This window comes from Balaenoptera ricei, chromosome 7 (genome assembly GCF_028023285.1).
Source record: "Balaenoptera ricei isolate mBalRic1 chromosome 7, mBalRic1.hap2, whole genome shotgun sequence".
Classification (NCBI taxonomy): Eukaryota; Metazoa; Chordata; class Mammalia; order Artiodactyla; family Balaenopteridae; genus Balaenoptera; species Balaenoptera ricei.
The window spans coordinates 89,199,428-89,222,447 of NC_082645.1; the positions used below are offsets into that span (position 1 = coordinate 89,199,428).

At 38.6% G+C, this 23,020-nt stretch overlaps 1 protein-coding gene across 9 annotated transcripts in view; it reads left to right on the top strand.

Moving 5' to 3' along the window:
- Positions 1–4,543: 4,543 nt before the first annotated feature.
- The window catches only part of ABI2 (abl interactor 2), a 146,783-nt gene continuing 128,306 nt past the window's right edge, over positions 4,544–23,020 (top strand). For all 9 annotated transcript variants that reach the window (XR_009504273.1, XM_059928519.1, XM_059928512.1 and 6 more), the window contains exon 1: positions 4,544–4,871. Coding sequence is in view for 8 of the 9 variants with exons in the window: in XM_059928519.1 (XP_059784502.1) it covers positions 4,755–4,871 (117 nt within the window). In the remaining variant the exon portion in view is untranslated. The remainder of the gene's footprint in view (positions 4,872–23,020) is intronic.

A 23,020-nucleotide genomic window follows, 5' to 3' on the forward strand; every position in this document is an offset into this window, starting at 1 on the left:
ATGAGGGGACTATTGTTGATTTTGTTAGATGTGCAACAATATTGTGGTTATGTGGCAAAATATCCTTGTTTTTTAGAGATATATACTAAAGTATTTAGGGGTTAAATGTCATGATTACTGTAATTTTTCTTTAAAATTCTGTATCATAAGAATAATATAAGGTAAAATAGAAGCCATTGTTACATCTCATCAGTGGATGTTTGTGTATTCATTACACCATTCTCCATACTGTATGTTTGTAATTTCCATAATAAAGAGACAAAAAAATGACTTTCAATAAAAATGAAAACAATATGTATGAGACTTGTGGACTCCTGACTTCCTGAAAATGGGAGGGTTTTTTTTTCTTACAGACTAATTTTGGAGGATTCTTTGTATTCTTTCCAGTCATTTTTAACTTATTTCTTGAAATGTGTATTCATGTAGCTATAGAGCATGGAATGCTCTATTGCACAGTAAAGCTTTTTTTTTAGTAGTTTGGTACATTTTTAACCATTAAATAAGTATCCCTAAAGTTGAGACCAAGGTTTATATCACTAAAACTGAAACCAAAGTTTCAGATGATAAAGTGTGCCTAAAAATATAAGGCTTAGATCCCGGTCATTTATCTTCTGATCACATACAGAAAATCTGTTTCAAAGATTTAATATATACACATTATATGCACTTGGTATTAAAATTTCCTGGGAGTCTTAAATTTGATTAAAACCCTAAAATGTGTATAAATGTGTATGAAAATATTAATCACTGATAATTATTTTTCTTGTTTGGGGTAAGAATAGGAACTAAGTTAACCATGTCATTGCTTGAGTAAAACACTCTGCATTTCTCCTGATTACTACTGTGTAATATCTCAAACAGGGAACTTAACTGCTGAAAAAGGAATTCTTTTAAATTTCATTGAAATACATATTCATTCGTTGAACTGTATATGTACATATATATCCAACTTGGTATTGCCTGATAAAATCATATAGCAGCCAGAAAACTAGTTTTGAGATTCTCAAGGTAAAGAAAGAAAACAGTCCCAAGTATCTTCATGAAGAAGGATGACATTCTTATAGTTTCTTATTTAATAGTTTCCAAGCATTTAATGTAAAACCAGGAAAAGGGATAAATATTACAGAAAGTGCCATTGTGTGGAAATGAGACAGATGGTATTCTTTAGGTGCCATAGATATTATTTGTTCTCTAATAAATTTTTAAAATGTATGAGAAAATACAGTAATATTAACTACTAATTAATACTCAATGTTAAGGATTTTAAACCTGATAGGTTGATGTCATTTAAAAGAGAGACTGAGAATTTGGAGGCAAAGAGTTAATGATGAAAATAATGTGGTTTTTTTTTTTTTTGTATTCTTTTTGGTGATAGCTATTCTGACAGGTGTGAGGTGATGTCTCGTTTCCCTGATGATTAGTGATGTTGAGCATCTTTTTTTCCTTTTTTAAATGTTTATTTATTTATTTATTTATTTAGGCTGTGCCAGGTCTTAGCACACAGGATCTTTAGTTGCAGCATGCGGACTTCTTAGTTGTGGCATGCGGGCTTATTGCGGTATGCATGTGGGATCTAGTTCCCCGACCAGGGATGGAACCCAGACCCCCTGCATTGGGAGGATGGAGTGCCTCCCACTGGACCACCAGGGAAGTCCCTGAAAACAATGTTTATGATGAATTATCATGTCAGTGTGTGCAGGAAGAGTCTGGGGGGAAAGTCTGAAGTGAATCGGTATGTCTTCTAGATATCGTAAGACAAGCAATGTAAACAATTCAGTTAAGCAACATTTATTTCTTTAGAGCCCATAATATTAGGCAATATATTATATGCTTTACCTTAATTTCCTCATTTAAGTATAGAGTTGCTAGGATGAGATACATCAGGGGAATTCCACAGTATCTTTATTTCAGCAGAAGAATTTGACACTTTCTCACCAGTCACGTGACTATGATGATGAAATACTGGATAAATGTGAATCCTTTAAGGTACAGTCACAAGTGGCCCAATTTAAGGCATACTGAGAGTGGCTCTGACCAACTAAGTGAGTCTTCCAGGGCCAAGCCGTTAGGCCCTCTTCTTGGCCTTGATTTCAACATTCTTATTGAAGGCTATAATGAACCCCAAAGTCTTGCTTATCAAATCAGTAGATGATGTGAAGCAAGATAATTTATTTCAGGAGATTGTAATGAGGGTTTAAATTTGGGAAAAAGCCAAGGCATAATTGGAAACAAATATAAGGACCTGCAATTAGATTAAAAAAAAATCAACTGCACTTGGCATGACTGGGTTAATATGTAAAAAGTCTACTTTTTAATGCTTACTTTGAATCAAACTGATGATAAAATTGCTTTAAATTTTATGCATTAATAAAAGTATTCTCTCTGATTTAGGGAGGTAATAGCCTCCCTGGACTCTTATAAAGTAATCCATGCTCATTTTAGAAGAATTAAGATGCACAAAACCAAACAACCCTACAATCCCTCCACTCAGATAATATATATGCACACACGATGCATGTACTTTGTATAGATTTTGTAGTTGTCTTCTTTTTTGCTGAAATGTTCTTGGTGGCAGCAGAAGTGTGTATCTATGTCCTTCAATTCTTAGAGTCTGCCGAATATTAAAAGGTCTTCTCTTGGCAGAGATTCCCACTTAGACCTTCAGAACCAGAAGGGCAGTTTCATTGGCACCCCCTGGGACCTTGTTAGAACTATGAAGTGGGGCAGATCAACTGAGTGAGAAAGTCTGGGGCTGGGGCCTAGCGATCCTGCGGTTCAACAAGCCCTGCAGGTGATTGCAATCCACTCAGAAGTTTGAGAACTGACCTGAGTTTAACCCTTTGATTTTTCAGATAAGGAAGCTAAGATCCAAAGAAGTCACATATTAATTTGAGAAAGTGCATACTAGAATCTTCACGCAGTGATACCTAGGATGATGAATCGTCCCTCTGGGGAGAACTGTTTATTGGGCTAATTGCTAAGCAGTATTTGAAAGAATGCTAGGTGGAAACAACTAATGGCGGAAGAGTCTGTTTAGCATTTAACTGACCCTGGTGGACTTCTCACAGCTCAACAGTACCCTTTGATTCACTGAACTTTAGTCCGAAAGAAAAGTTTGCTTGATCTAATATGTTAATCCCTGAAGCATGTTTATGGGCCATTTAAGTAACTACTCCATTCCATCACTAAAGCTAATGAATCTCTAGAGTGTGACCCTGCAGCTTTCATTTTAAAGAGCTCTTCACACTTAAGTTTGAGAACCACTAATACGGAAGATGTTTAAAGTGGTTAAGAACAAAACTAGCTGGACTGGAACAACATTTTCAGTATCCTTTAATTTGGGTTCCACAGAGAAAACTCAACACAATTTGCTAATGTGTATATAATAAAGCCAATATAACATCATCAGAGATTGCTCCAGAAATGTGTAATGGTAAGGCATTAAAGTGATTTTTTGAGAAAGTATAATATAGTTTCCTCATAATCTGGGAAGAAAAAAAAAGAGGGGGGAAAAAATCACTGTAGGAGGGCCAAGAGATCACAAATACAAGAGTTGAAATAATGAATCTTGCTCTAAACTGCAAATGTAGTCAACCTTGACTTTCCACAGTACAAATAAAGGTCATGGACTTTATAATATCTCAGTAGGTGTCAGGAATTTTAGTTTTTTAAGATTACATTGTGTGGAGTAGTCAGATTTAGGAAAAAAAGATAAGTATCTAAGGAATAACAGAATAATAACTGCAAGATCAAAATGATATACCTTGAATTTTTGTGTCATTTATCGTTTCCCAAAGTGCTTTAAACATTTATTTTATCCATGTAACAGTCCTGTGAGGAATGAAAGTACCAGCAAAACCGTTTTCGAAACTTTAAACACGGAATAGACGAAGAAAAAAGTCAAGTTGACAGACTAAGAGAAATGACAGAAAAGGTTGTCACTGAGGAAGCGAAGCAAAGAGAGGGCAAGCGCAAAAAGCTGAAGTCCGGAGGATGGTCAAAGGAGAACAGAACAGAGGCTAACCTGGCAGGGGGAAACGGTGTCAATGGGCAAACAGGTGCAAAAAAGGCGAAGGACAGGAAATTTGGGATTAGGAAATTGAAATTTACTTATTTGTACCAGTGAGGATGGATGAGGTCAAAGATGAAGAGAAAAATGAAAAGTGGGGCGGCACTTAAAGCTGCATGAAAGTTTAGTGGGCTGATGTTATCCCTCAGGCCCATGACCATGGGGTTGGGCCCCAGATTGAGGATAACGCCGAGGGGAGTCGCTGAAGACGCGGGCCGAAAGACGGCGGAGCCGGGTGGGCGTTCACGCCGGACTAACAAAGACAGCCAGGGGCGCTTCTCCAGCCACGCAACCTGCGGGGACCGAAGGGTTAACTGCGCGCGCTACTCCCGCGCGCATCCCGGCCCCCACTCCCGCGGTCGCTAGGAGACGCCGGAAGTGGGGGAGGGGCGGGCGGCGGGACCAAGGGTGGGAATCTTTTTCGGGCTCCCGGAGGCGGAGGGAGGCGAGCGCGCGTGCGCGCGCCGTGCCGGCCGTCGCCGCGGTGACCGTCCTCGGAGTCCGTCGGCTCGCGCCCCGCCCCCGTTCGTGCTGCCCCCTCCCCTGTCGCTGGCGGGGAGTGTTTCTCGCTCCTCCCGGTTGCTGCCGCCGTCGCCGCCGCTCCTCCTCTCCCAGTCTTGGGTTTCCCTGGCGCTGCTGCCGCCACTGCCTCTGCGGTCTGTATGAGGAGGAGGAGGATGTGAAGATGGCGGAGCTGCAGATGCTGCTGGAGGAGGAAATCCCGGGGGGCCGCCGGGCCCTCTTCGACAGTTACACGAATCTGGAACGGGTGGCCGATTACTGCGAGAACAACTACATCCAGGTGCGACGCATCTCCCGGCCTGGGCGCGTCGGGCCTCGGGGTGGTGAGGGCGCGTGGGGGACCCCCGGCCAGGGGCCGCGCGCCTGGGGGCGTAGGGCGCGCGGGGTCGAGGCCGCGGCTGGGACACAGTCCAGCTGACCCCCATGTAGGGGGGGAGGAGCATGGTGGGAGCTGCGGTTGGGGAATGGGTGAGAATTCTCCGGTTGGAGGAAATTGTAGCTTTAAAACATTTTAAAAAGCCATGAATCAGCCCTCGGTGCGGGTGTGTGGTGTGTGTGTGTGTGTGTGTGTGTGTGTGTGTGTGTGGTGTGTCCCCCGCCTCCTCGCTTCTTCCCTCGGCCGCCTCCGCACTCGGTGCCAGTCAATTTTCGGGATGGCGGAGGAGGCGGAGAGTGGCATTTTCTATTTGACAGAATCCTGCTCCCCCATATGGCAAGGGTGTGGGGGGATTGATGGGTCACCCCCATCCCCCAAGCTCTGGAAGATTTTTAAGGGGTTATATTGCTGCAAAGTAAACTGTCTCAGCTTTCTATTCATTTGAATGCATCAAAAGATCGGTTTTTGTTTTTTTTGTTTTTTTGCTTGTTTTTAGGTTCTAACTGGGGATACAGTATAAGAGTAGCTGTCTCTTGTTGGAAGTTAATGCTATTTTTCTCCCTATAGAGAATGAGAAGCTGCATGATAATGAACTCTTCCGTCCCGCCACCTTCCCCCAATCCCATTAGAATAGGTAATTTGCCTGTGGGGAAAAATTTGGGGATTATTTTTCAGAGAGAATTAGGAAATGATCCTCATGGTTTAGTTTTTCCTGTGATGATTGGTTTGGCACAGGGACTCAGTGGTAGCGCTGTATGTATGCGTATGGAGGCGGGGGATATTGGGTGAGATGAAATCCACCTGCTCCTGGAAAAAGCAAAAGATTCTGTGGATTAAAAAAAAATTCCTCTTTAAAAATTATTTGAAAGGATGGTTTAAGACGCACAGTTTGCAAAGTCAGTATCTTTTGTTTTCTTTATAGCTTATTCTGAATCACAGGTTCTACCTGCATTTTTTCCCTTCCCATTTAAATTCTCTTAGGATGAAGGTGGAAATGGAAGAAATACGTTAAATTGTTCCTTCACTATGGTCTTTTTTTCCTGTTCCCACCTCCATCTCTCCAGGCATCCTTTTTAACATCAGCTGTATTGGGAAGCATTCTCAAGTCTTGGTGTAAACCAAAAAAAATAGGTGTTGAAATTTACAGGTTCATAAATTTTGTAAGGACCACATACATGGTTAATCAAGGATAGCATTGTGAGATTTTGCTTGATTAGACATATCCTGAACTCTGTATTTTCTTGTAGTGAATATTTGTATTGGAGAATAAATCAGACATAACCCAAGGCTTTTCCCTCCAAAGAGGCAGTTGAAAGTATGGCTAGTAGGAAAAGAAAGAATGTGACTTGGGTCAAAGATTCATACAAAAAGTACAATTGTCCATATTCATAGGGTGCTTTGCTGATACTGAGTGTGGTAGGAGAGATTCAAAGGTTAAGATGCTCAATTTTTCACTAAATACATTTGAAAGTCTTCTATAGCCTGGCACTGTGTCAAGTGTTGATAATTCATACCTTGTGTCCACAGAATCTCATAGTGTAGTTAGTAGGAGAGGCTGATCTGTGAGCAAATGAATACCATGTAGTGTGTCAGTTTATACTCTTAATGGGCTGCAGGTGGGAAGAAGGAAGAAGCTATGCTGTCCTCACTCTGGGAATTCAGTCTCTAGGGGAGGCAAATTAAAAGGACTGAAGTTGTAATTACAATCCCTTGTGCAACATATTATGAGAAAGAGTTACAGGTCAGAAGAGAAATTGAGGGTGGAAAACTGATTGGGTTGCGGTTTTCACCACTAAATTAAAAAAAAAGAAAGAAACAGATTTCTCTCTCTTTGGAAGATAATTTTTATTGTAATTTGAAGGTATAGTTCCTCTTATATTACAGTTGTTACATAAAGGTAAAAGTACCTGAATTAATAAAGCTGAGAGAGTAAAGGGATCAACAACTGTCATCTTTTTATATATTTTATACATTTATTCCAGTTCAAGAGCGAAGAATGTTACTGCCATCATTTGTCTTAGCAATGGGACTCAGAATTTAATGGGATGGTATTTTAAAATTCAAAGTATAAATACTGGCTAATAGAAATGGACTTGGGTTTTTAAATATCTTATTTCTTCAATTTAGCATCTAAAATAAACTTTACACTTTTACCTCTTAGATTATCATCTGTGTTAAGATTGGGTATATTGTTGGGGATCTCTCCCCAGATGACAACTCTTACATGATTTGTTTGTGGTAAAGTTGATGAATAGAAGATGGTGATAGTGGATTTGTGCTGACCCAGCTGCTCATTTGCCTGGCTCTTCTTGGTGACCAGCAAACTGACCAGCAGGAGTTTCGATGCTGCCTGTGACCCTGCGATAGATGAAAGTCATTTGGTGGGATCGGTGATCAAATGGTCAATTTAGCCTTATTATAGCATCATGTCCTAACCGTTAGCTCAAGTTAACTCACCCAGCACTCATTTTATTTTGTGGAAATATAATTTTTGCCTGTAAAGCAGAAAAAAGGCAAATCTACTGATCATAAGTAACAAATGATAAGGTTCTTTGCTCAGTGTCCTTAAATAGCTGGTTTTATGCATGGGAATATAAAAAAATAAGGTAAATAAGAATATTCTAAATGTGGATTATATTTAGTGTGAAGATTGAGCAAAGGAAGGAAAATGGTGTGCTGTCCTTCTGAAAACAAACATACCGTGTTTAAATTATTTCTATCATGAAAATGTCCTTCAGAAATGTTATCTGTTGGCATTAGGAGTGATCAAATATTACCTGTATTAACACACAAATACAATCTACAGGTACAGCAAGGTTGTAAGTAGTAGTTTTCCAGGTTACTAATGCAGTTAACATTAGAAATTTAAAAATCATCTTTAGTAAAAAGTTAGATGATTCTGTTTTATTTCAACCTCTAGAAAAAGTGATAGTCAAAATATTTTTTCTAAAATGTGATGATAAAAAGTTACAACTACAGTTTCCTGCTTCCCTGATTGATTTTCTTTCCTGTAAAAAGGATTTAAGTTATTGTTAAGGACTTTTTGGAGATAAATGTAAAACCTGTGTTTTTTTTTTTTCTTAATTTATAAATATAAACATTAATTCCTAATCTAGGGAGTGTCCAGAAACTTTTAAAACATTTTTGATTAACTTGGAATTTACCTATTTACAAATGGAGAATTTTATAATAACATGGGTTGCTTCAATGCTTTGGCGGATGAAATAAGATTATATTTGTTACTTTCCTAAAGTAAGTCTGAAAAACCAACTTGTTCATATTTATATTTTTCCTTTTCTTAGGTAAAAGAAAGTTATTCTTTTTTGTGAGTGCTAATTCACATAGATACATAGTAAAATCCCATTGTCCATTGTTTAGATTAAGAACAAAGTCATCCAGTAAAATGGCCTTGCTCAGAAGAACAGAAATTAAGAATTTACCTTAATGTTTTGATAAATGCTGGAGAGGGTGTAGAGAAGAGGGAACCCTCTTGCACTGCTGGTGGGAATGTAAACTGATACAGCCACTATGGAGAACAGTATGGAGGGACCTTAAAAAACTAAAAATAGAAGTAACATACGACGCAGCAATCCCACTACTGGGCATATACCCTGAGAAAACCATAATTCAAAAAGAGTCATGTACCACAATGTTCATTGCAGCACTATTTACAATAGCCAGGCCATGGAAGCAACCTAAGTGTCCGTCGACAGATGAATGGATAAAGAAGATGTGGCACATATATACAATGGAATATTACTCAGCCATAAAAAGAAATTGAGTTATTTGTAGTGAGGTGGATGGACCTAGAGTCTGTCATACAGAGTGAAGTAAGTCAGAAAGAGAAAAACAAATACTGAATATTAGCACATAATATATGGAATCTAAAAAAACAAAAGGTTCTGAAGAACCTAGGGGCAGGACAGGAATAAAGACGCAGACGTAGAGAATGGACTTGAGGACACGGGGAGGGGGAAGGGTAAGCTGGGACGAAGTGAGAGAGTGGCATGGACATATATACACTACCAAATGTAAAATAGATAGCTAGTGGGAAGCAGCCGCATAGCACAGGGAGATCACCTCGGTTCTTTGACCGCCTAGAGGGGTGGGATAGGGAGGGTGGGAGGGAGATGCAAGAGGGAGGGGATATGGGGGTATATGTATACATATAGCTGATTCACTTGGTTATACAGCAGAAACTAACACAACATTGTAAAGCAATTATACTCCAATAAAGATTTAATTAAAAAAAAAGAATTTACCTTAATGTTTTATCTGAAATCTTTCTTTTGAATAATGGGAAAGATGTCATTAATAGCTTTCCTTTTTTCTCATTATCAGCAAGGATACTCTCAGAATTCATTAAAAATTGCAGGAAGGGTTTATAAGGGGATAACAGAATCATGGCTTACTAGTCAGTTTCATTAAAAAGTAGTTACTAAAATGATACAAAGATTGTAAATTCTTAATAAAAACCATTAAAATACATGCTCGTTGTTGAAAAATTATTAGAAAATACAATAAATATTAAGGAAGAAACTTAAAATTGCCTAATCATTTTGAATATACAGCTGGTATTTATACTTTTAAATCTTTTTGACATGTACATCTACGTATGATATATTTTAAAAATATTATGTTCATGTTCTATATTACCTTTATACCTTGCTTTAAAAAGAGACTTTTAATGGTGGTAGTCTTTGTTTGTTATGAATGGTCATAGAATATACAGAAAGGAGGTTTGTATTTAACTTCTGTTTGTTCTCACAAATAGAATAATGTTAAACGTACCTAGAATGAAGAAGGAGAAAGTAGAAATTTGAGAACTGATGTTTGCATCCTTCCCTGTAACTTTTGTCTTTTACCTCCACAGAGAGGAGTGAACCATGCAAGTGAACATCAAGCTGAATTAGGGAGATTTAATTTCCATAGATTGAGGTGATTTAACACATCAGAGTTTTTTTTTAATTTAATTTTTTTAATGCAGCAGGTTCTTATTAGTTATCTGTTTTATACATATTAGTGTATAAATGTCAATCCCAATCTCCCAGTTCATCCCACCCCCCAACCCCCCGCTTTCCCCCCCTGGGGTCCATGTTTGTTCTCTACATCTGTGTCTCAACTTCTGCCCTGCAAACCGGTTCATCTGTACCATTTTTCTAGGTTCCACATACATGCGTTAATATACGATATTTGTTCTTCTCTTTCTGACTTACTTCACTCTGTATGACAGTCCCTAGATCCATCCACGTCTCAACAAATGACCCAATTTCATTCCTTTTTATGGCTGAGTAATATTCCATTGTATATATGTACCACATCTTCTTTATCCATTCGTCTGTCGATGGGCATTTAGGTTGCTTCCATGTCCTGGCTATTGTAAATAGTGCTGCAGTGAACATCGGGGTGCATGTGTCTTTTTGAATTATGGTTTTCTCAGGGTATATGCCCAGTAGTGGGATTGCTGGGTCATATAGTAGTTCTATTTTTAGTTTTTTAAGGAACCTCCATACTGTTCTCCATAGTGGCTCTATCAATTTACATTCCCACCAGCAGTGCAAGCGGGTTCCCTTTTCTCCACACCCTCTCCAGCATTTGTTGTTTGTAGATTTTCTGATGATGGCCATTCTGACTGGTGTGAGGTGATACCTTTTTATAGTTCTGATTTACATTTCTCTAATAATTAGTGATGTTGAGCATCTTTTCATGTGCCTCTTGGCCATATGTATGTCTTCTTTAGAGAACTGTCTTTTTAGGTCTTCTGCCCATATTTTGGTTGGGTTGTTTGTTTTTTTTGTATTGAGCTGCATGAGCTGTTGATAGTTTTTGGAGATTAATCCTTTGTCCATTGATTCGTTTGCAAATATTTTCTCCCATTCTGAAGGTTGTCTTTTCGTCTTGTTTATGGTTTCCTTTGCTGTGCAAAAGCTTTGAAGTTTCATGAGGTCCCATTTGTTTATTTTTGTTTTTATTTCCATTACTCTAGGAGGTGGGTCAAAAAAGATCTTGCTGTGATTTATGTCAAAGAGTCTTCTTCCTATATTTTCCTCTTAAGAGTTTTATAGTGTCCGGTCTTACATTTAGATCTTTAATCCATTTTGAATTTATTTTTGTGTGTGGTGTTAGGGAATGTTGTAATTTCATTCTTTTACACGTAGCTGTCCAGTTTTCCCAGCACCACTCATTGAAGAGACTCTCTTTTCTCCATTGTATATCCTTGCTTCCTTTGTCATAGATTAGTTGACCATAGGTGTGTGGGTTTATCTCTGGGCTTTCCCTCCTGTTCCATTGATCTATATTTCTGTTTTTGTGCCACTACCATATTGACTTGATTACTGTAGCTTTATAGTATAGTCTGAAGTCAGGGAGTCTGATTGCTCCAGCTCCATTTTTTTCCCTCAAGATTGTTTTGGCTATTCAGGGTCTTTTGTGTCTCCATACAAATTTGAAGATTTCTTGTTCTAGTTCTGTAAAAAATGTCATTGGTAATTTGATAGGGATCGCATTGAATCTGTAGATTGCTTGCGGTAGTATAGTCATTTTCACAGTATTGATTCTTCCAATCTACGAACATGGTATATCTCTCCAACTGTTTGTGTCATCTTTGATCTCTTTCATCAGTGTCTTATAGTTTTCTGCATACAGGTCCTTTGTCTCCTTAAGTAGGTTTGTTCCTAGGTATTTTATTCTTTTTGTTGCAATGGTGAATGGGATTGTTTCCTTAATTTCTCTTCTGATCTTTCGTTGTTAGTGTATAGGAATGCAAGAGATTTCTGTGCATTAATTTTGTATCCTGCAACTTTACCAAATTCATTGATTAGCTCTAGTAGTTTTCTGGTGACATCTTTAGGATTCTCTGTGTATAGTATCATGTCATCTGCAAACAGTGACAGTTTTACTTCTTCTTTTCCAATTTGTATTCCTTTTATTTCTTTTTTTCTCTGATTGCCATGGCTAGGACTTCCAAAACTATGTTGAATAATAGTGGCGAGAGTGGACATCCTTGTCTTGTTCCTGATCTTAGAGGAAATGCTTTCAGTTTTTCACCATTGAGAATGATGTTTGCTGTGGGTTTGTTGTATATGGCCTTTACTATGTTGAGGTAGTTTCCCTCTATGCCCACTTTCTGGAGAGTTTTTATCATAAATGGGTGTTGAATTTTGTCAAAAGCCTTTTCTGCATCTATTGAGATGATCATATGGTTTTTCTTCTTCAGTTTGTTAGTATGGTGTATCACATTCATTGATTTGCGTCTGTTGAAGGATCCTTGCATCTCTGGGATAAATCCCACTTGATCATGGTGTCTGATCCTTTTAATATGTTGTTGGATTCTGTTTGCTAGTATTTTCTTGAGGATTTTTGCATCTACATTCATCAGTGATATTGATCTGTAATTTTGTTTTTTTGTAGTATCTTTGCCTGGTTTTGGTATCAAGGTGATGGTGGCCTCCTACAATGAGTTTGGGAGAGTTCCTTCCTCTGCAGTTCCTTGGAAGAGTTTGAGAAGGATGAGTGTTAGCTCTTCTCTAAATGTTTGATAGAATTCACCTGTGAAGCCGTCTGGTCCTGGACTTTTGTTTGTTGGGAGATTTTTTAAAAAATATTTATTTATTTATTTATTTATTTATGGCTGAGTTGGGTCTTCGTTTCTGTGCAAGGGCTTTCTCTAGTTGTGGCAAGCAGGGGCCACTCTTCATCGCGGTGCGCGGGCATCTCACTATTGCGGCCTCTCTTGTTGCAGAGCACAGGCTCCAGATGCCCAAGCTCAGTAATTGTGGCTCACGGACCCAGCTGCTCTGCGGCATGTGGGATCTTCCCAGACCAGGGCTCGAACCCGTGTCCCCTGCATTGGCAGGCAGATTCTCAACCACTGCGCCACCAGGGAAGCCCTGTTGGGAGATTTTTAATCACAGTTTCAATTTCATTACTTGTGATTAGTCTGTTCATATTTTCTGTTTCTTCCTGGTTCAGTCTTGGAAGGTTATACCTTTCTAAGAATTTGTCCTTTTTTTCCAGGTTGTCCATTTTATTGGCATAGAGTTGCTTGTAGTAGTCTCTTAGGATGCTTTGTATTTTTGCGGTGTCTGTGGTAACTTCTCCTTCTTCATTTCTAATTTTATTGATTTGAGACTTCTCCCTCTTTTTCTTGATGAGTCTGGCTAAAGGTTTGTCAGTTTTGTTTATCTTCTCAAAGAACCAGCTTTTAGTTTCATTGATCTTTGCTATTGTTTTCTTTGTTTCTATTTCATTTATTTCTGCTCTGATCTTTATGATTTCTTTCCTTCTGCTAACTTTGGTTTTTGTTTGTTCTTCTTTCTCTAGTTCCTTTAGGTGTAAGGTTAGATTGTTTATATGAGATTTTTCTTGTTTCTTGAGGTAGGATTGTATTGCTATAAACTTCGCTCTTAGAACTGCTTTTGCTGCATCCCATAGGTTTTTTTGTTTGTTCGTTTTTGTTTTTATAAATTTATTCATTTGTTTTTATTTTTGACTGTGTTGGGTCTTTGTTGCTGTGTGCAGGCTTTCTCTAGTTGCAGCAAGCTGGGGCTACTCTTCGTTGTGGTGCGTGGACTTTTCATTGTCGTGGCTTTTCTTGTTGCAGAGCATAGGCTCTAGGCATGTAGGCTTCAGTAGTTGTGGCACGTGGGCTCTGAGCACAGGCTTAGTAGTTGTGGCACATGGGCTTAGTTGCTCTGCGGCATGTGGGATATTCCCGGGCCAGGGATCGAACTCATATAGCTCTGAAGCTGGTGGAACCATTATAACTCACATAGTTCAGTATTTCCCAAACCAGCATTGTGTAATATGTAAAAATATTTGTTGTAAAGTAGTTACTGCATAATGTGCCCCTTTTGAACCTACAAAACACAATATCATTTCAAGTGTTCTGGGAAGTCTTGCAGTAAAGAAACCTGTTTAACTTACCTACATGTAGTATTTCATAAAACGTATTAGTCCTCAAAACTGTTTTTGGATGCCCAGTAGCTATTAATAAGAACTACAGCACAGTCTGGGAAATGCTGTTGTAGTTAATTTTCTTTTTATAAACTCAGAAGCTTATGCCCATAGAGGTTAAACACTGTTTTGAAGTCATCCATCCCTGGGCTATAGCTTTTGGACTTTCATCTGAATTTATATTTAAAAGTTTTAAGCAATTACAGTCCACATGTTTAGCACTTCTTTGCTCCTCTTAAATTTGTCTGTTCCTGCTCTCTTCCCAGCCCCTACTTCCCAAATGGCTGAAAACAAAAGTCTGTTTCTCGCTAATGGAAGGCTGCTTTGAATTTAGGCACCCTCTATGGCTGTGCTGTCTAGTACAGTAGCCATTTGTCGCCATTTAAATTTTTTGAATTGAGATATATTTCACATACTGTAAAATTCACCTATTTAAAGTATACAGTTTAGTGGGTTTTTAGTGTACTCACAAGATTGTGCAACCGTCACCACTATCTGATTCCAGAACATATTCATCACTCCAGAAAGAAGCCTGTACCCTTTATCAGTCATTTCCCCATCCCTTTCTCCCTCTGCCTCCTGGCAACCATTAATCTTTTTGTCTTTATGAATTTGCCTATTCTGGACACTTCATATAAATGGAATCATACAATATGTGATTTTTTGTGTCTGCGTTCTTTTATTTAATATATAATGTTTTCAAGGTTCACTATATAGTAATATGTCAGTATATCATTTTGTCTTTTTTTAAAATAACAGTTTTATAGAGATATAATTCACATACCATTTAATTACCCATTTATAGTGTATAATTCAGGAGTTTTTAGTATCTTCACAGATATATGCAACCATAAGTACAGTTAATTTTTAGAACATTTTCATTACCTCAAAAAGAAACCCTATACCACTGAGTTACCACCTCTTATCCTCCCAGCTACCTATATCTAGGCAACTACTAATATACTTTTTGGGTTTTTTTGGTCTGTTCTGGACACTTCATAGAAATGGAATCATATGCTATGTGGCCTTTTATATCGATTTTTTTTCACTTAGCACGTTTTCAAGGTTCATCCATGTTGTATTATGTATCAATGCTTCATTCCTTTTTGTAGCTGAATGACTATACTACATTTTTTTTATCCATTCATCAGTTGATGGATTTTTGAGTTGTTTCTACATTTTGGCTATTATGAATAATGCTACCAGAACATATATTAACATCTAACGTTATAAACATTCATGTATATGTTTTTATGTAGGCATATATTTTTTCTTTCTCTTGGGTATATACCTAAGAATGGAATTGTTGGGTCATATGGCAACTATATTTAACTATTTGTGGAACTGTGAGATGGTTGTCGAAGCTGGTTATACCATTTTACATTCCCACTAGCATTGTACAAGAGTTCTAGTTTCTCCACATCCTCATCAATACTTGTTATTTACTGTCTTTTTGCTTACAGCCATCTTAGTGGGTGTGACGTGGCTTTTTTGTTGTTTTGATATGCATTTTCCTAACAACTAATGATGTTGAGTGTCCTTTCATGTGTTTATTGACCATTGGTATATCTTCTTTGGAGAAATGTCTATTCAAATCCTTTGCACATTTAAAAATTGGATTGTTTGTCTTTTCATTTTCTAATTGTAAGAATTCTTCATATATTTTGGATACAGGCCCCTTATCAGATATATGATTTGCAAATACAGTCACCCACCATCAACGGATCCCGCATCTGTGGATTCAACCAACTGCAGATCAAATTGGTAGAACCCGAGGATACGGAATCCGAGGATGCAGAACCCATGGATACTGAGGTTATATAAAATGGATATGCCATTTTATATAAGGGACTTGAGCAATGGTGGATTTTGGTATCTGCAGGGAGTCCTGAACCAATCCCCCAAAGATACTGAGGGATGACAGTATTGTCTTCCATCTGTGGGTGTTCTTTTCATTTTCTTGATGGTATCCTTTGATGCACAAGTTTTTAATTTTAATGAAGTCCAACATATCTATTTTTTCTTTTTCTCTGTGCTTTTGGTATTATATCTAAGAAACTATCACCTAATCCAAGGTCACAAAGATTTACTCCTGTGCTTGCTCCTAGGAGTCATAGTTTTAACTCTTACATTTTGATCTTTGATCTGTTTTGAGTTAATTTTTGATATGCTGTGAGGTAGGGGTTCCATATTTATTCCTTTGCATGTGCATATGTATTCATCTCAGCATTGATTGTTGAAAAGATTTTTCTTTCGCCATTGAATTATCTTGGCACCTTTCTTGAAAATTAATTTCCCATAAAGGTATTGTTTTGTTTCTGGACTCTCAATTCTAATCCATTTATCCATGTATATCCTTACCCCAGTACCACAGTCTTGATTATTGTACTTTTGTAATTTTGAAATTTTGATGTATGTGTCCTCCAACTTTGTCCTTTTTAAAAAAAAAAAAAAATTTATTTATTTATTTTTGGCTGTGTCGGGTCTTAGTTGTGGCATGCAGGCTGTTTGTAGCAGCACGCGGGCTTCTTTCTAGTTGTGGTGCATGGGCTCTCTAGTTGTGGTGCGCGGGTTCAGTAGTCGCGGCGCGCAGGCTTAGTTCCTCCACCAGGGATCGGACCTGCGTTCCCTGCATTGGAAGACGGATTCTTTTTTTTTTTTTGCTTTTTAAAAATATATTTATTTATTTATTTATTTATTTATTTATTTAAATAATGGTTTACTCCTCTCTTCTTTTATAAATTTATTTATTTATTTATTTTTGGCTGTGTTGGGTCTTCGTTTCTGTGTGAGGGCTTTCTCTAGTTGTGGCAAGTGGGGGCCACTCTTCATCGCGGTGCGTGGGCCTCTCACTATCGCGGCTTCTCTTGTTGCGGAGCACAGGCTCCAGACGCGCAGGCTCAGTAGTTGTGGCTCACGGGCCCAGTTGCTCTGCGGCATGTGGGATCCTCCCAGACCAGGGCTCGAACCCGTGTCCCCTGCATTGGCAGGCAGATTCTCAGCCACTGTGCCACCAGGGAAGCCCAAAATATATTTATTTATTTATTTTTTTGGCTGCATCAGGTCTTAGTTGTGGCATGGGGGATCTTTTCGTTGGGGCGTGTGGGCTCCTCGTTGCAGTGCGTGGGTCTGTCTCTAGTTGCGGCGCACACGCTCACCAGTTGCAGCATGAGAGCTCTCTAGTTGTGGCGTGTAGGCTCAGTAGCCCTGCGGTATGTGGGATCCCAGTTCCCTGACCAGGGATTGAACCAGCATTGCAAGATGGATTCCCAACCACTGGACCACCAGGGAAGTCCCATTACTCATTTCTTTTTACAGTGGTGTATTCCATTGGGTGGATGTATGGATAGTTCATCCCATCATCCCCTCTAGGTCATTTCCAGTCTCTGTTATTATCATGCATTTCCCACACATCTCTTTGGACAAGATTCCTGGAAGTAAGGTTGCTGGTTCAAAGGGCAAATGAATATGCAGATTTGCTACATACTTCCACCATGCCATTATACTATTCTACATTCCCACCAGCGGTGAATAAGAGTGCCTGTTTATTCACGGCCTCACCAGGAATGAAGGGTCATATTTCTATCTCCATGTATATTTTTCCCCAAACAAAATGGAAGTGTATTTTCTGTCTTGTAAAAATCCAGAGGTAGATGGTCCAGGGCAGGCATGGTGACTGCTCCACAAAGTCCTCTGGAATTCAGCCTTGTTTTCCCTGGTGGCCTCCATGTCCAATGTCTCACGGTTCAAGATGGCTGCCTCAGCTCCAGCCATCACATCTGCATTCCAGGCATAGGAATGATGAAGGGATAGAGAAGGTAGCAAAGAGAGTGCCCTCTGTGTAGTTTTAATTTCCATTTCTCTTATTAGAGCAAGGTTGAGCATGTTTTCAGGGCTAGTGCACTTATTTAATGTGATCTCTTGTCCATTTTTAAATATAGGGTAGTTGATTTTCTTCTTTATTTTTGGGAACTCTATATTAGGTATATTAACCCTTTGTCTGTGATATATATTGCAAATGTTTTGTCAGACTTGGAGACTGAGGCTTAGAGAGGCCTAGGGGAGTGGGGCTCAGACAGGGGGTGGGGATCGTGGTCCCATCTCTCTGCAGAGGAGCTTAGGTCGGCAGCCCCCTCCCTTCCACAGTGCGTGGACAACGTGGCCCTGCAGCTTCTCGCTGGAGCTGCCAGAGCAGACACCACAGTTTGTGTACAACCATGGGTGGCTGGCCTGTGGAAGGCGGATTCTTAACCACTGGGCCACGAGGGAAGTCCCCCGACTTTGTTCTTTTTCAGGATTATTTCAGCTACTCTGCATCCCTTGAATTTCCATATGAATTTTTGGATGTCTTGTTAATTTCTGCCAAAAAGGCTGCTGGGATTTTGACTGGGATTGTATTGAATCTGTAGATAAACTTGGGGAGCCATCTTAATTACATTAAGTCTTCTGATCAATGAACATGGGATGGCTTTCCACTTAATTAGTTCTTCTTTAATTTATTTTAATAACGTTTTATAGTTTTCAGTGTCTGTCTTATACTTCTATTTTTAAAATGATTTCTAAGTATTTTATTCTTTTTGATCCTATTGTAAATGGAGTTGATTTCTTAATTTCATTTTTGCATTGTTTATTACTATATATACAATTGATTTTGTATATTGATCTTATATGTTACTGAAATTTAAATTAATTGAAATTCAATTTAAATTTTACATTTCTACTACCTACCTTTCAAGTGCTCGATAGGCACATGTGCCTAGTGACTGCCACATTGAATTACACAGATTTGATTATTTCCAACACTGTAATTCTATTCAATGTCTACACCCTCCACCCACCCCCCCCCCAAAAAAAAGAAAGAGTACCCCCTTTACTTCTGATTTCCCTCAGTCTGGAGACTCTTTCAACTTTTATGTTTCTTCTGATTTTTACCTCCACGTGTCCATGTTCATGTTGCTATTTTTAAAGTTTTAGATAATTCTGCTATGAGAAATGGTGACTTCACTTTCCTATACTTTTTCCCATCTTGTCAACATAACTTCTAGCAGTTGGATTTATTGTGTCCATTATATCTGTGTAAATATTCACAGCTGAATCATACAGTGGACTGGTGATTTTATTTCCTTTCCTAAGCAAATTTTTTCTTTTCCTTGGGGCTAATAATTACCTCACTTCTTCGAAGGCTTAATTACTTATGTATCTATCTCTGTTTCATCTCTAAACTTTCCCCTGGATGTATAAATCTTATCTCAATATATTAAAGCATATTAGTGGTCTATCAGTTGTCAAAAACTGTGAAGGGTCTGAAATTTAACGCTATTTTCGACCTAACAGGCTAGCTAGCCACAGTTTTATGGCTGCTGTGGCAGAAGACATGAGACTCCTGTGTCAGAGACATAAGACTTTATTACTCACAGCAATAACATTAGCCAGAGTATCAGCATTTTCTTGCACTCTGCTTATTCCTAAAACCCCTGATCTCAGTGTGACATGAGGAAGGCCAGGTGATATCTGCACATGCAGTGGGTTGCATTATTGGGAGGAACCCTGAATTTAGGGAACCTGAATCTTTTATGTAGGTCAGTAAAAATACCTGCCCTTTGCTCCAGAGGGAGATACCCTTTATCTTCTAAGACTGTTTTCTGTACAAACATACTTGAAAAGATAGTTGAACAAAGGCCATCAGTGCCTCTGCTCACCGCAATGTACAAAATGCAGAAGAACCGTGGAGAACTGTCTCCCAATATCAGTTTTATTTCCTCCCCCAGGAAGCATATTTCTTGGAGCCCTTGGCCGTTCTTCTCCAGTATGGACTGTATGAATTATTAACCCAGCTCTCATCTCAGAAATTTTCTTTGCCATTGGTCTTTGATTTTCCTTTGCCTCTTTGATGTAGATTCTATTTTCTGGATTCCATGCTTCCTCCTTTCTTGCCTTTCTGTTTTGAGGATGTACATCCTCCAGTGCTTCCTGAGAAAGGGTACATGGAAAGTTAAAAAAAAAAAAAAGTGTGCTGAAAATCTTATTCAACTTTCACTAGATTGCTGGTTTGACTGGTAAAGAATTATAGGTTGGAAATAATTTTCTCTCAGATTGTAAAAACATTCTTCTATTTTCTACATTTTCTGTTAGCTTTTGGTGTTGCTTTTGAGCAGTCAGGTGCCATTTTGCTTCCTGATTTTTTTTTTTTGTATATATATATTTTTTTCTCTCCCTGTCTGGAGGCTTGTAGAATCATTTATTCCTCATGATGATGTTTTTTGCTATTGGTCTTTTTCCATCAGTTGTACTAAGCATTTGATGAGTACATTTAGTGGAGTCTTATATTCTTTAACTCTGAAAAATTGTATGATGTTTCTGCTGTGTTTTCTCTTTTTGTGTTTTTATTAGTCAGATTTGGACCTCTTGGGTTGAGTTTCTAAAATTGTTTTCCCTTTTTTGTGGTTTTATATCCTTTTAAAATGTCTCTTTACTGTTTTTCACAGTGGCTGCACCAATTTACATTCCTCCTAATAGTGTACAAGGATTCCCTTTTCTCCACATCCTTGCCAACATTTGTTATTTGTGGTCTTTTTTGTTTTTTTTTTCTTTCTGACAGGTGTAAGGTGATATCTCATTGTGGTTTTGATTTGCATATCTGTGAATGATTAGTGATGTTGAGCATCTTTTCATGTGTCTGTTGACCATTTGTATGTCTTCTTTGGAAAAATGTCTATTCAGATCTCCCGCCCATTTTTTTTTTTTTAATTTTTTTAAATGTCTATTTTTCTTTCCAGTTTTATTTATTTATTTATTTTTAATAGCTACTTTATTTATTTATTTATTTATTATTTTTGGCTGTGTTGGGTCTTCGGTTCGCGCGAGGGCTTTCTCCAGTTGCGGCAAGCGGGGGCCACTCTTCATCGCGGTGCGGGGACCGCTCTTCATCGCGGTGCGCGGGCCTTTCACTATCGCGGCCCCTCCCGCTGCGGGGCACAGGCTCCAGACTCGCAGGCTCAGCAGTTGTGGCCCACGGGCCCAGCTGCTCCACGGCACGTGGGATCCTCCCAGACCAGGGCCCGAACCCGCGTCCCCCGCATTAGCAGGCGGACTCTCAACCACTGCGCCACCAGGGAAGCCCCTCCCGCCCATTTTTAATTGGGTTTTTTCAATACTGAGTTGTATGAGCTGTTCATATATTTTGGATATTAACTCCTTATCAGTCATGTATTTGCTAATATTTTCTCCCATGAAATGTGTTTAGAAAGGCAACTGAGTAAAAGAGAACATCTTTAAGTAATAAGGAAAGTGTTTTTAAAACTTTTGTCTGTTTTAAGAAACAAATTTGATGTCAGATTTACCAGACTTATTTTTTTCCTAATCTAAAATAGATACTATTATAAAACTTGGGATCTGTCACTTTTTAGATAAGCATGTATAGTTGAATCTAAAATGACCTACTTCCAAATTCCAGAAAAGAATCATGGTATTTTATTGCTGAAAATGATGTAATAGTCTAGACTTTCCAATGTAACAAGTAGTAACTGATTTCTTGAGCGTATAAGTGAGTTATTTATGACCTGGTAAGATAGTAGAAGAGCTAGAATAAGGACCCAAATGCCCTATCTTTTCTATTATCCTCATCATTTTCTAGAAACCTCACTTTGGCTTTAGTGATAGGTTTTCCTGAAATAGCCAACCGCAATCTCCGCAAATAACTTTATTTTTTGAATCTCGAAAAGATTAGTCTGTGATCTTTTGTCTTATTTCTAAAGTAACCTTGTTTTTCTCTCCACTGATACTTTAGGGGTGGAGGTGAATATCAAGTTTATCTGCCTCAGTTGTTTCCAATTAGCATATACATAGGTTGTCTAGGTAGATGACATAACTGTTTTAAAGATGCCATGTTACTGAGAACTGAAGCCAGTATATATTAAGCTATTAAAAGTAACACTTTTAAGTGTTTTAGGATTCGTTGGCTTCAAGTGACAGAAGCTCAATTTGAAAAAACTTTTTTTAACGTTTTCTCTTGGTGTTTAAACGAAAAGCAAAGCAAAAGGTCCAGATTTTCCTTTTCAAGCATCAGTGAATATCAGCTTAGAATAATGTTCTTTTCCATAATGATGCTCCTTCAGGCAACAGGGAACCTTGCTAACTTGTCAGTTCCAACAATTGGTGCAAGGTCATCTTCTGATCATAAGAAACCCGTGAAGCATTCTGTTCCTTCCAGCTGAGTTTGGCGTAGATTTCCTTATTACTGAATAAATCTTGCTCAGTTTTTAAGTCTGTGGCATAGGTTTGCAGGGTGAACAAAACACTGTCCCCAAGAAGCTGTCTCCATGATGTTTTGAGTTTAGTGACACTTGTGATTGTCAGGCTGTCCTCTTCCCTTTTATCATCTCCCCATCCATCCTGGTCTTTAAACTCTCTGAACTCCTCAGCAGGCGTGCACCGTACCTTGAGTGTGGTGGTCAGTTCCTCTTCAGTCAGCACCTCCTCCTGCCCAATCACAAATAACAAAAATGTGAATGTATTAGTTACTAACTAAGCCATGTGAAAAAGCAGGAATGGCTGGCATCAAGGACTCAAACTCTCTCATTTCTGTTTCTTTCTGCATGTTGGCTTTGTCCTTTCAGATAGGCATACTCCATGCACTGTGAGATAGCCTTACATATGTTTCAGACCTCATACATCTGCGATAAGAGGAAAGGAAAGTTCTCTCTTCTAGAATCAGTTGGAAAAAATCCAGAGATGTATCTGCATTTCTCTGGAAGAAAATCACTGTGGCCTAGAATGGGCAAAAGTATTAGAATTGGCCTAGTGTAGGTCACACCCTGGGTATGAGGTGGAGAGAAGTTTCTTTTCTCTTTTTAATCAAGATGGAAGGAATGTTCCTCAGATAAAAATGCTATCCGCTATGACACGTTAAATACAATTTTTCAGTCTTTTACATATGTCTTTATAGTTCCCTCAATCCCATATGAACTTATCTTCTAATTCCCAAGCAGATAGATGAATTTTCACTGATTTACATTTTCACTTGACTTCCTATGAATGACATCTTAATTTTATCAGTAAAAATGTCTCCAGATCACATTTCGAGATAGAAATGGTTCTTA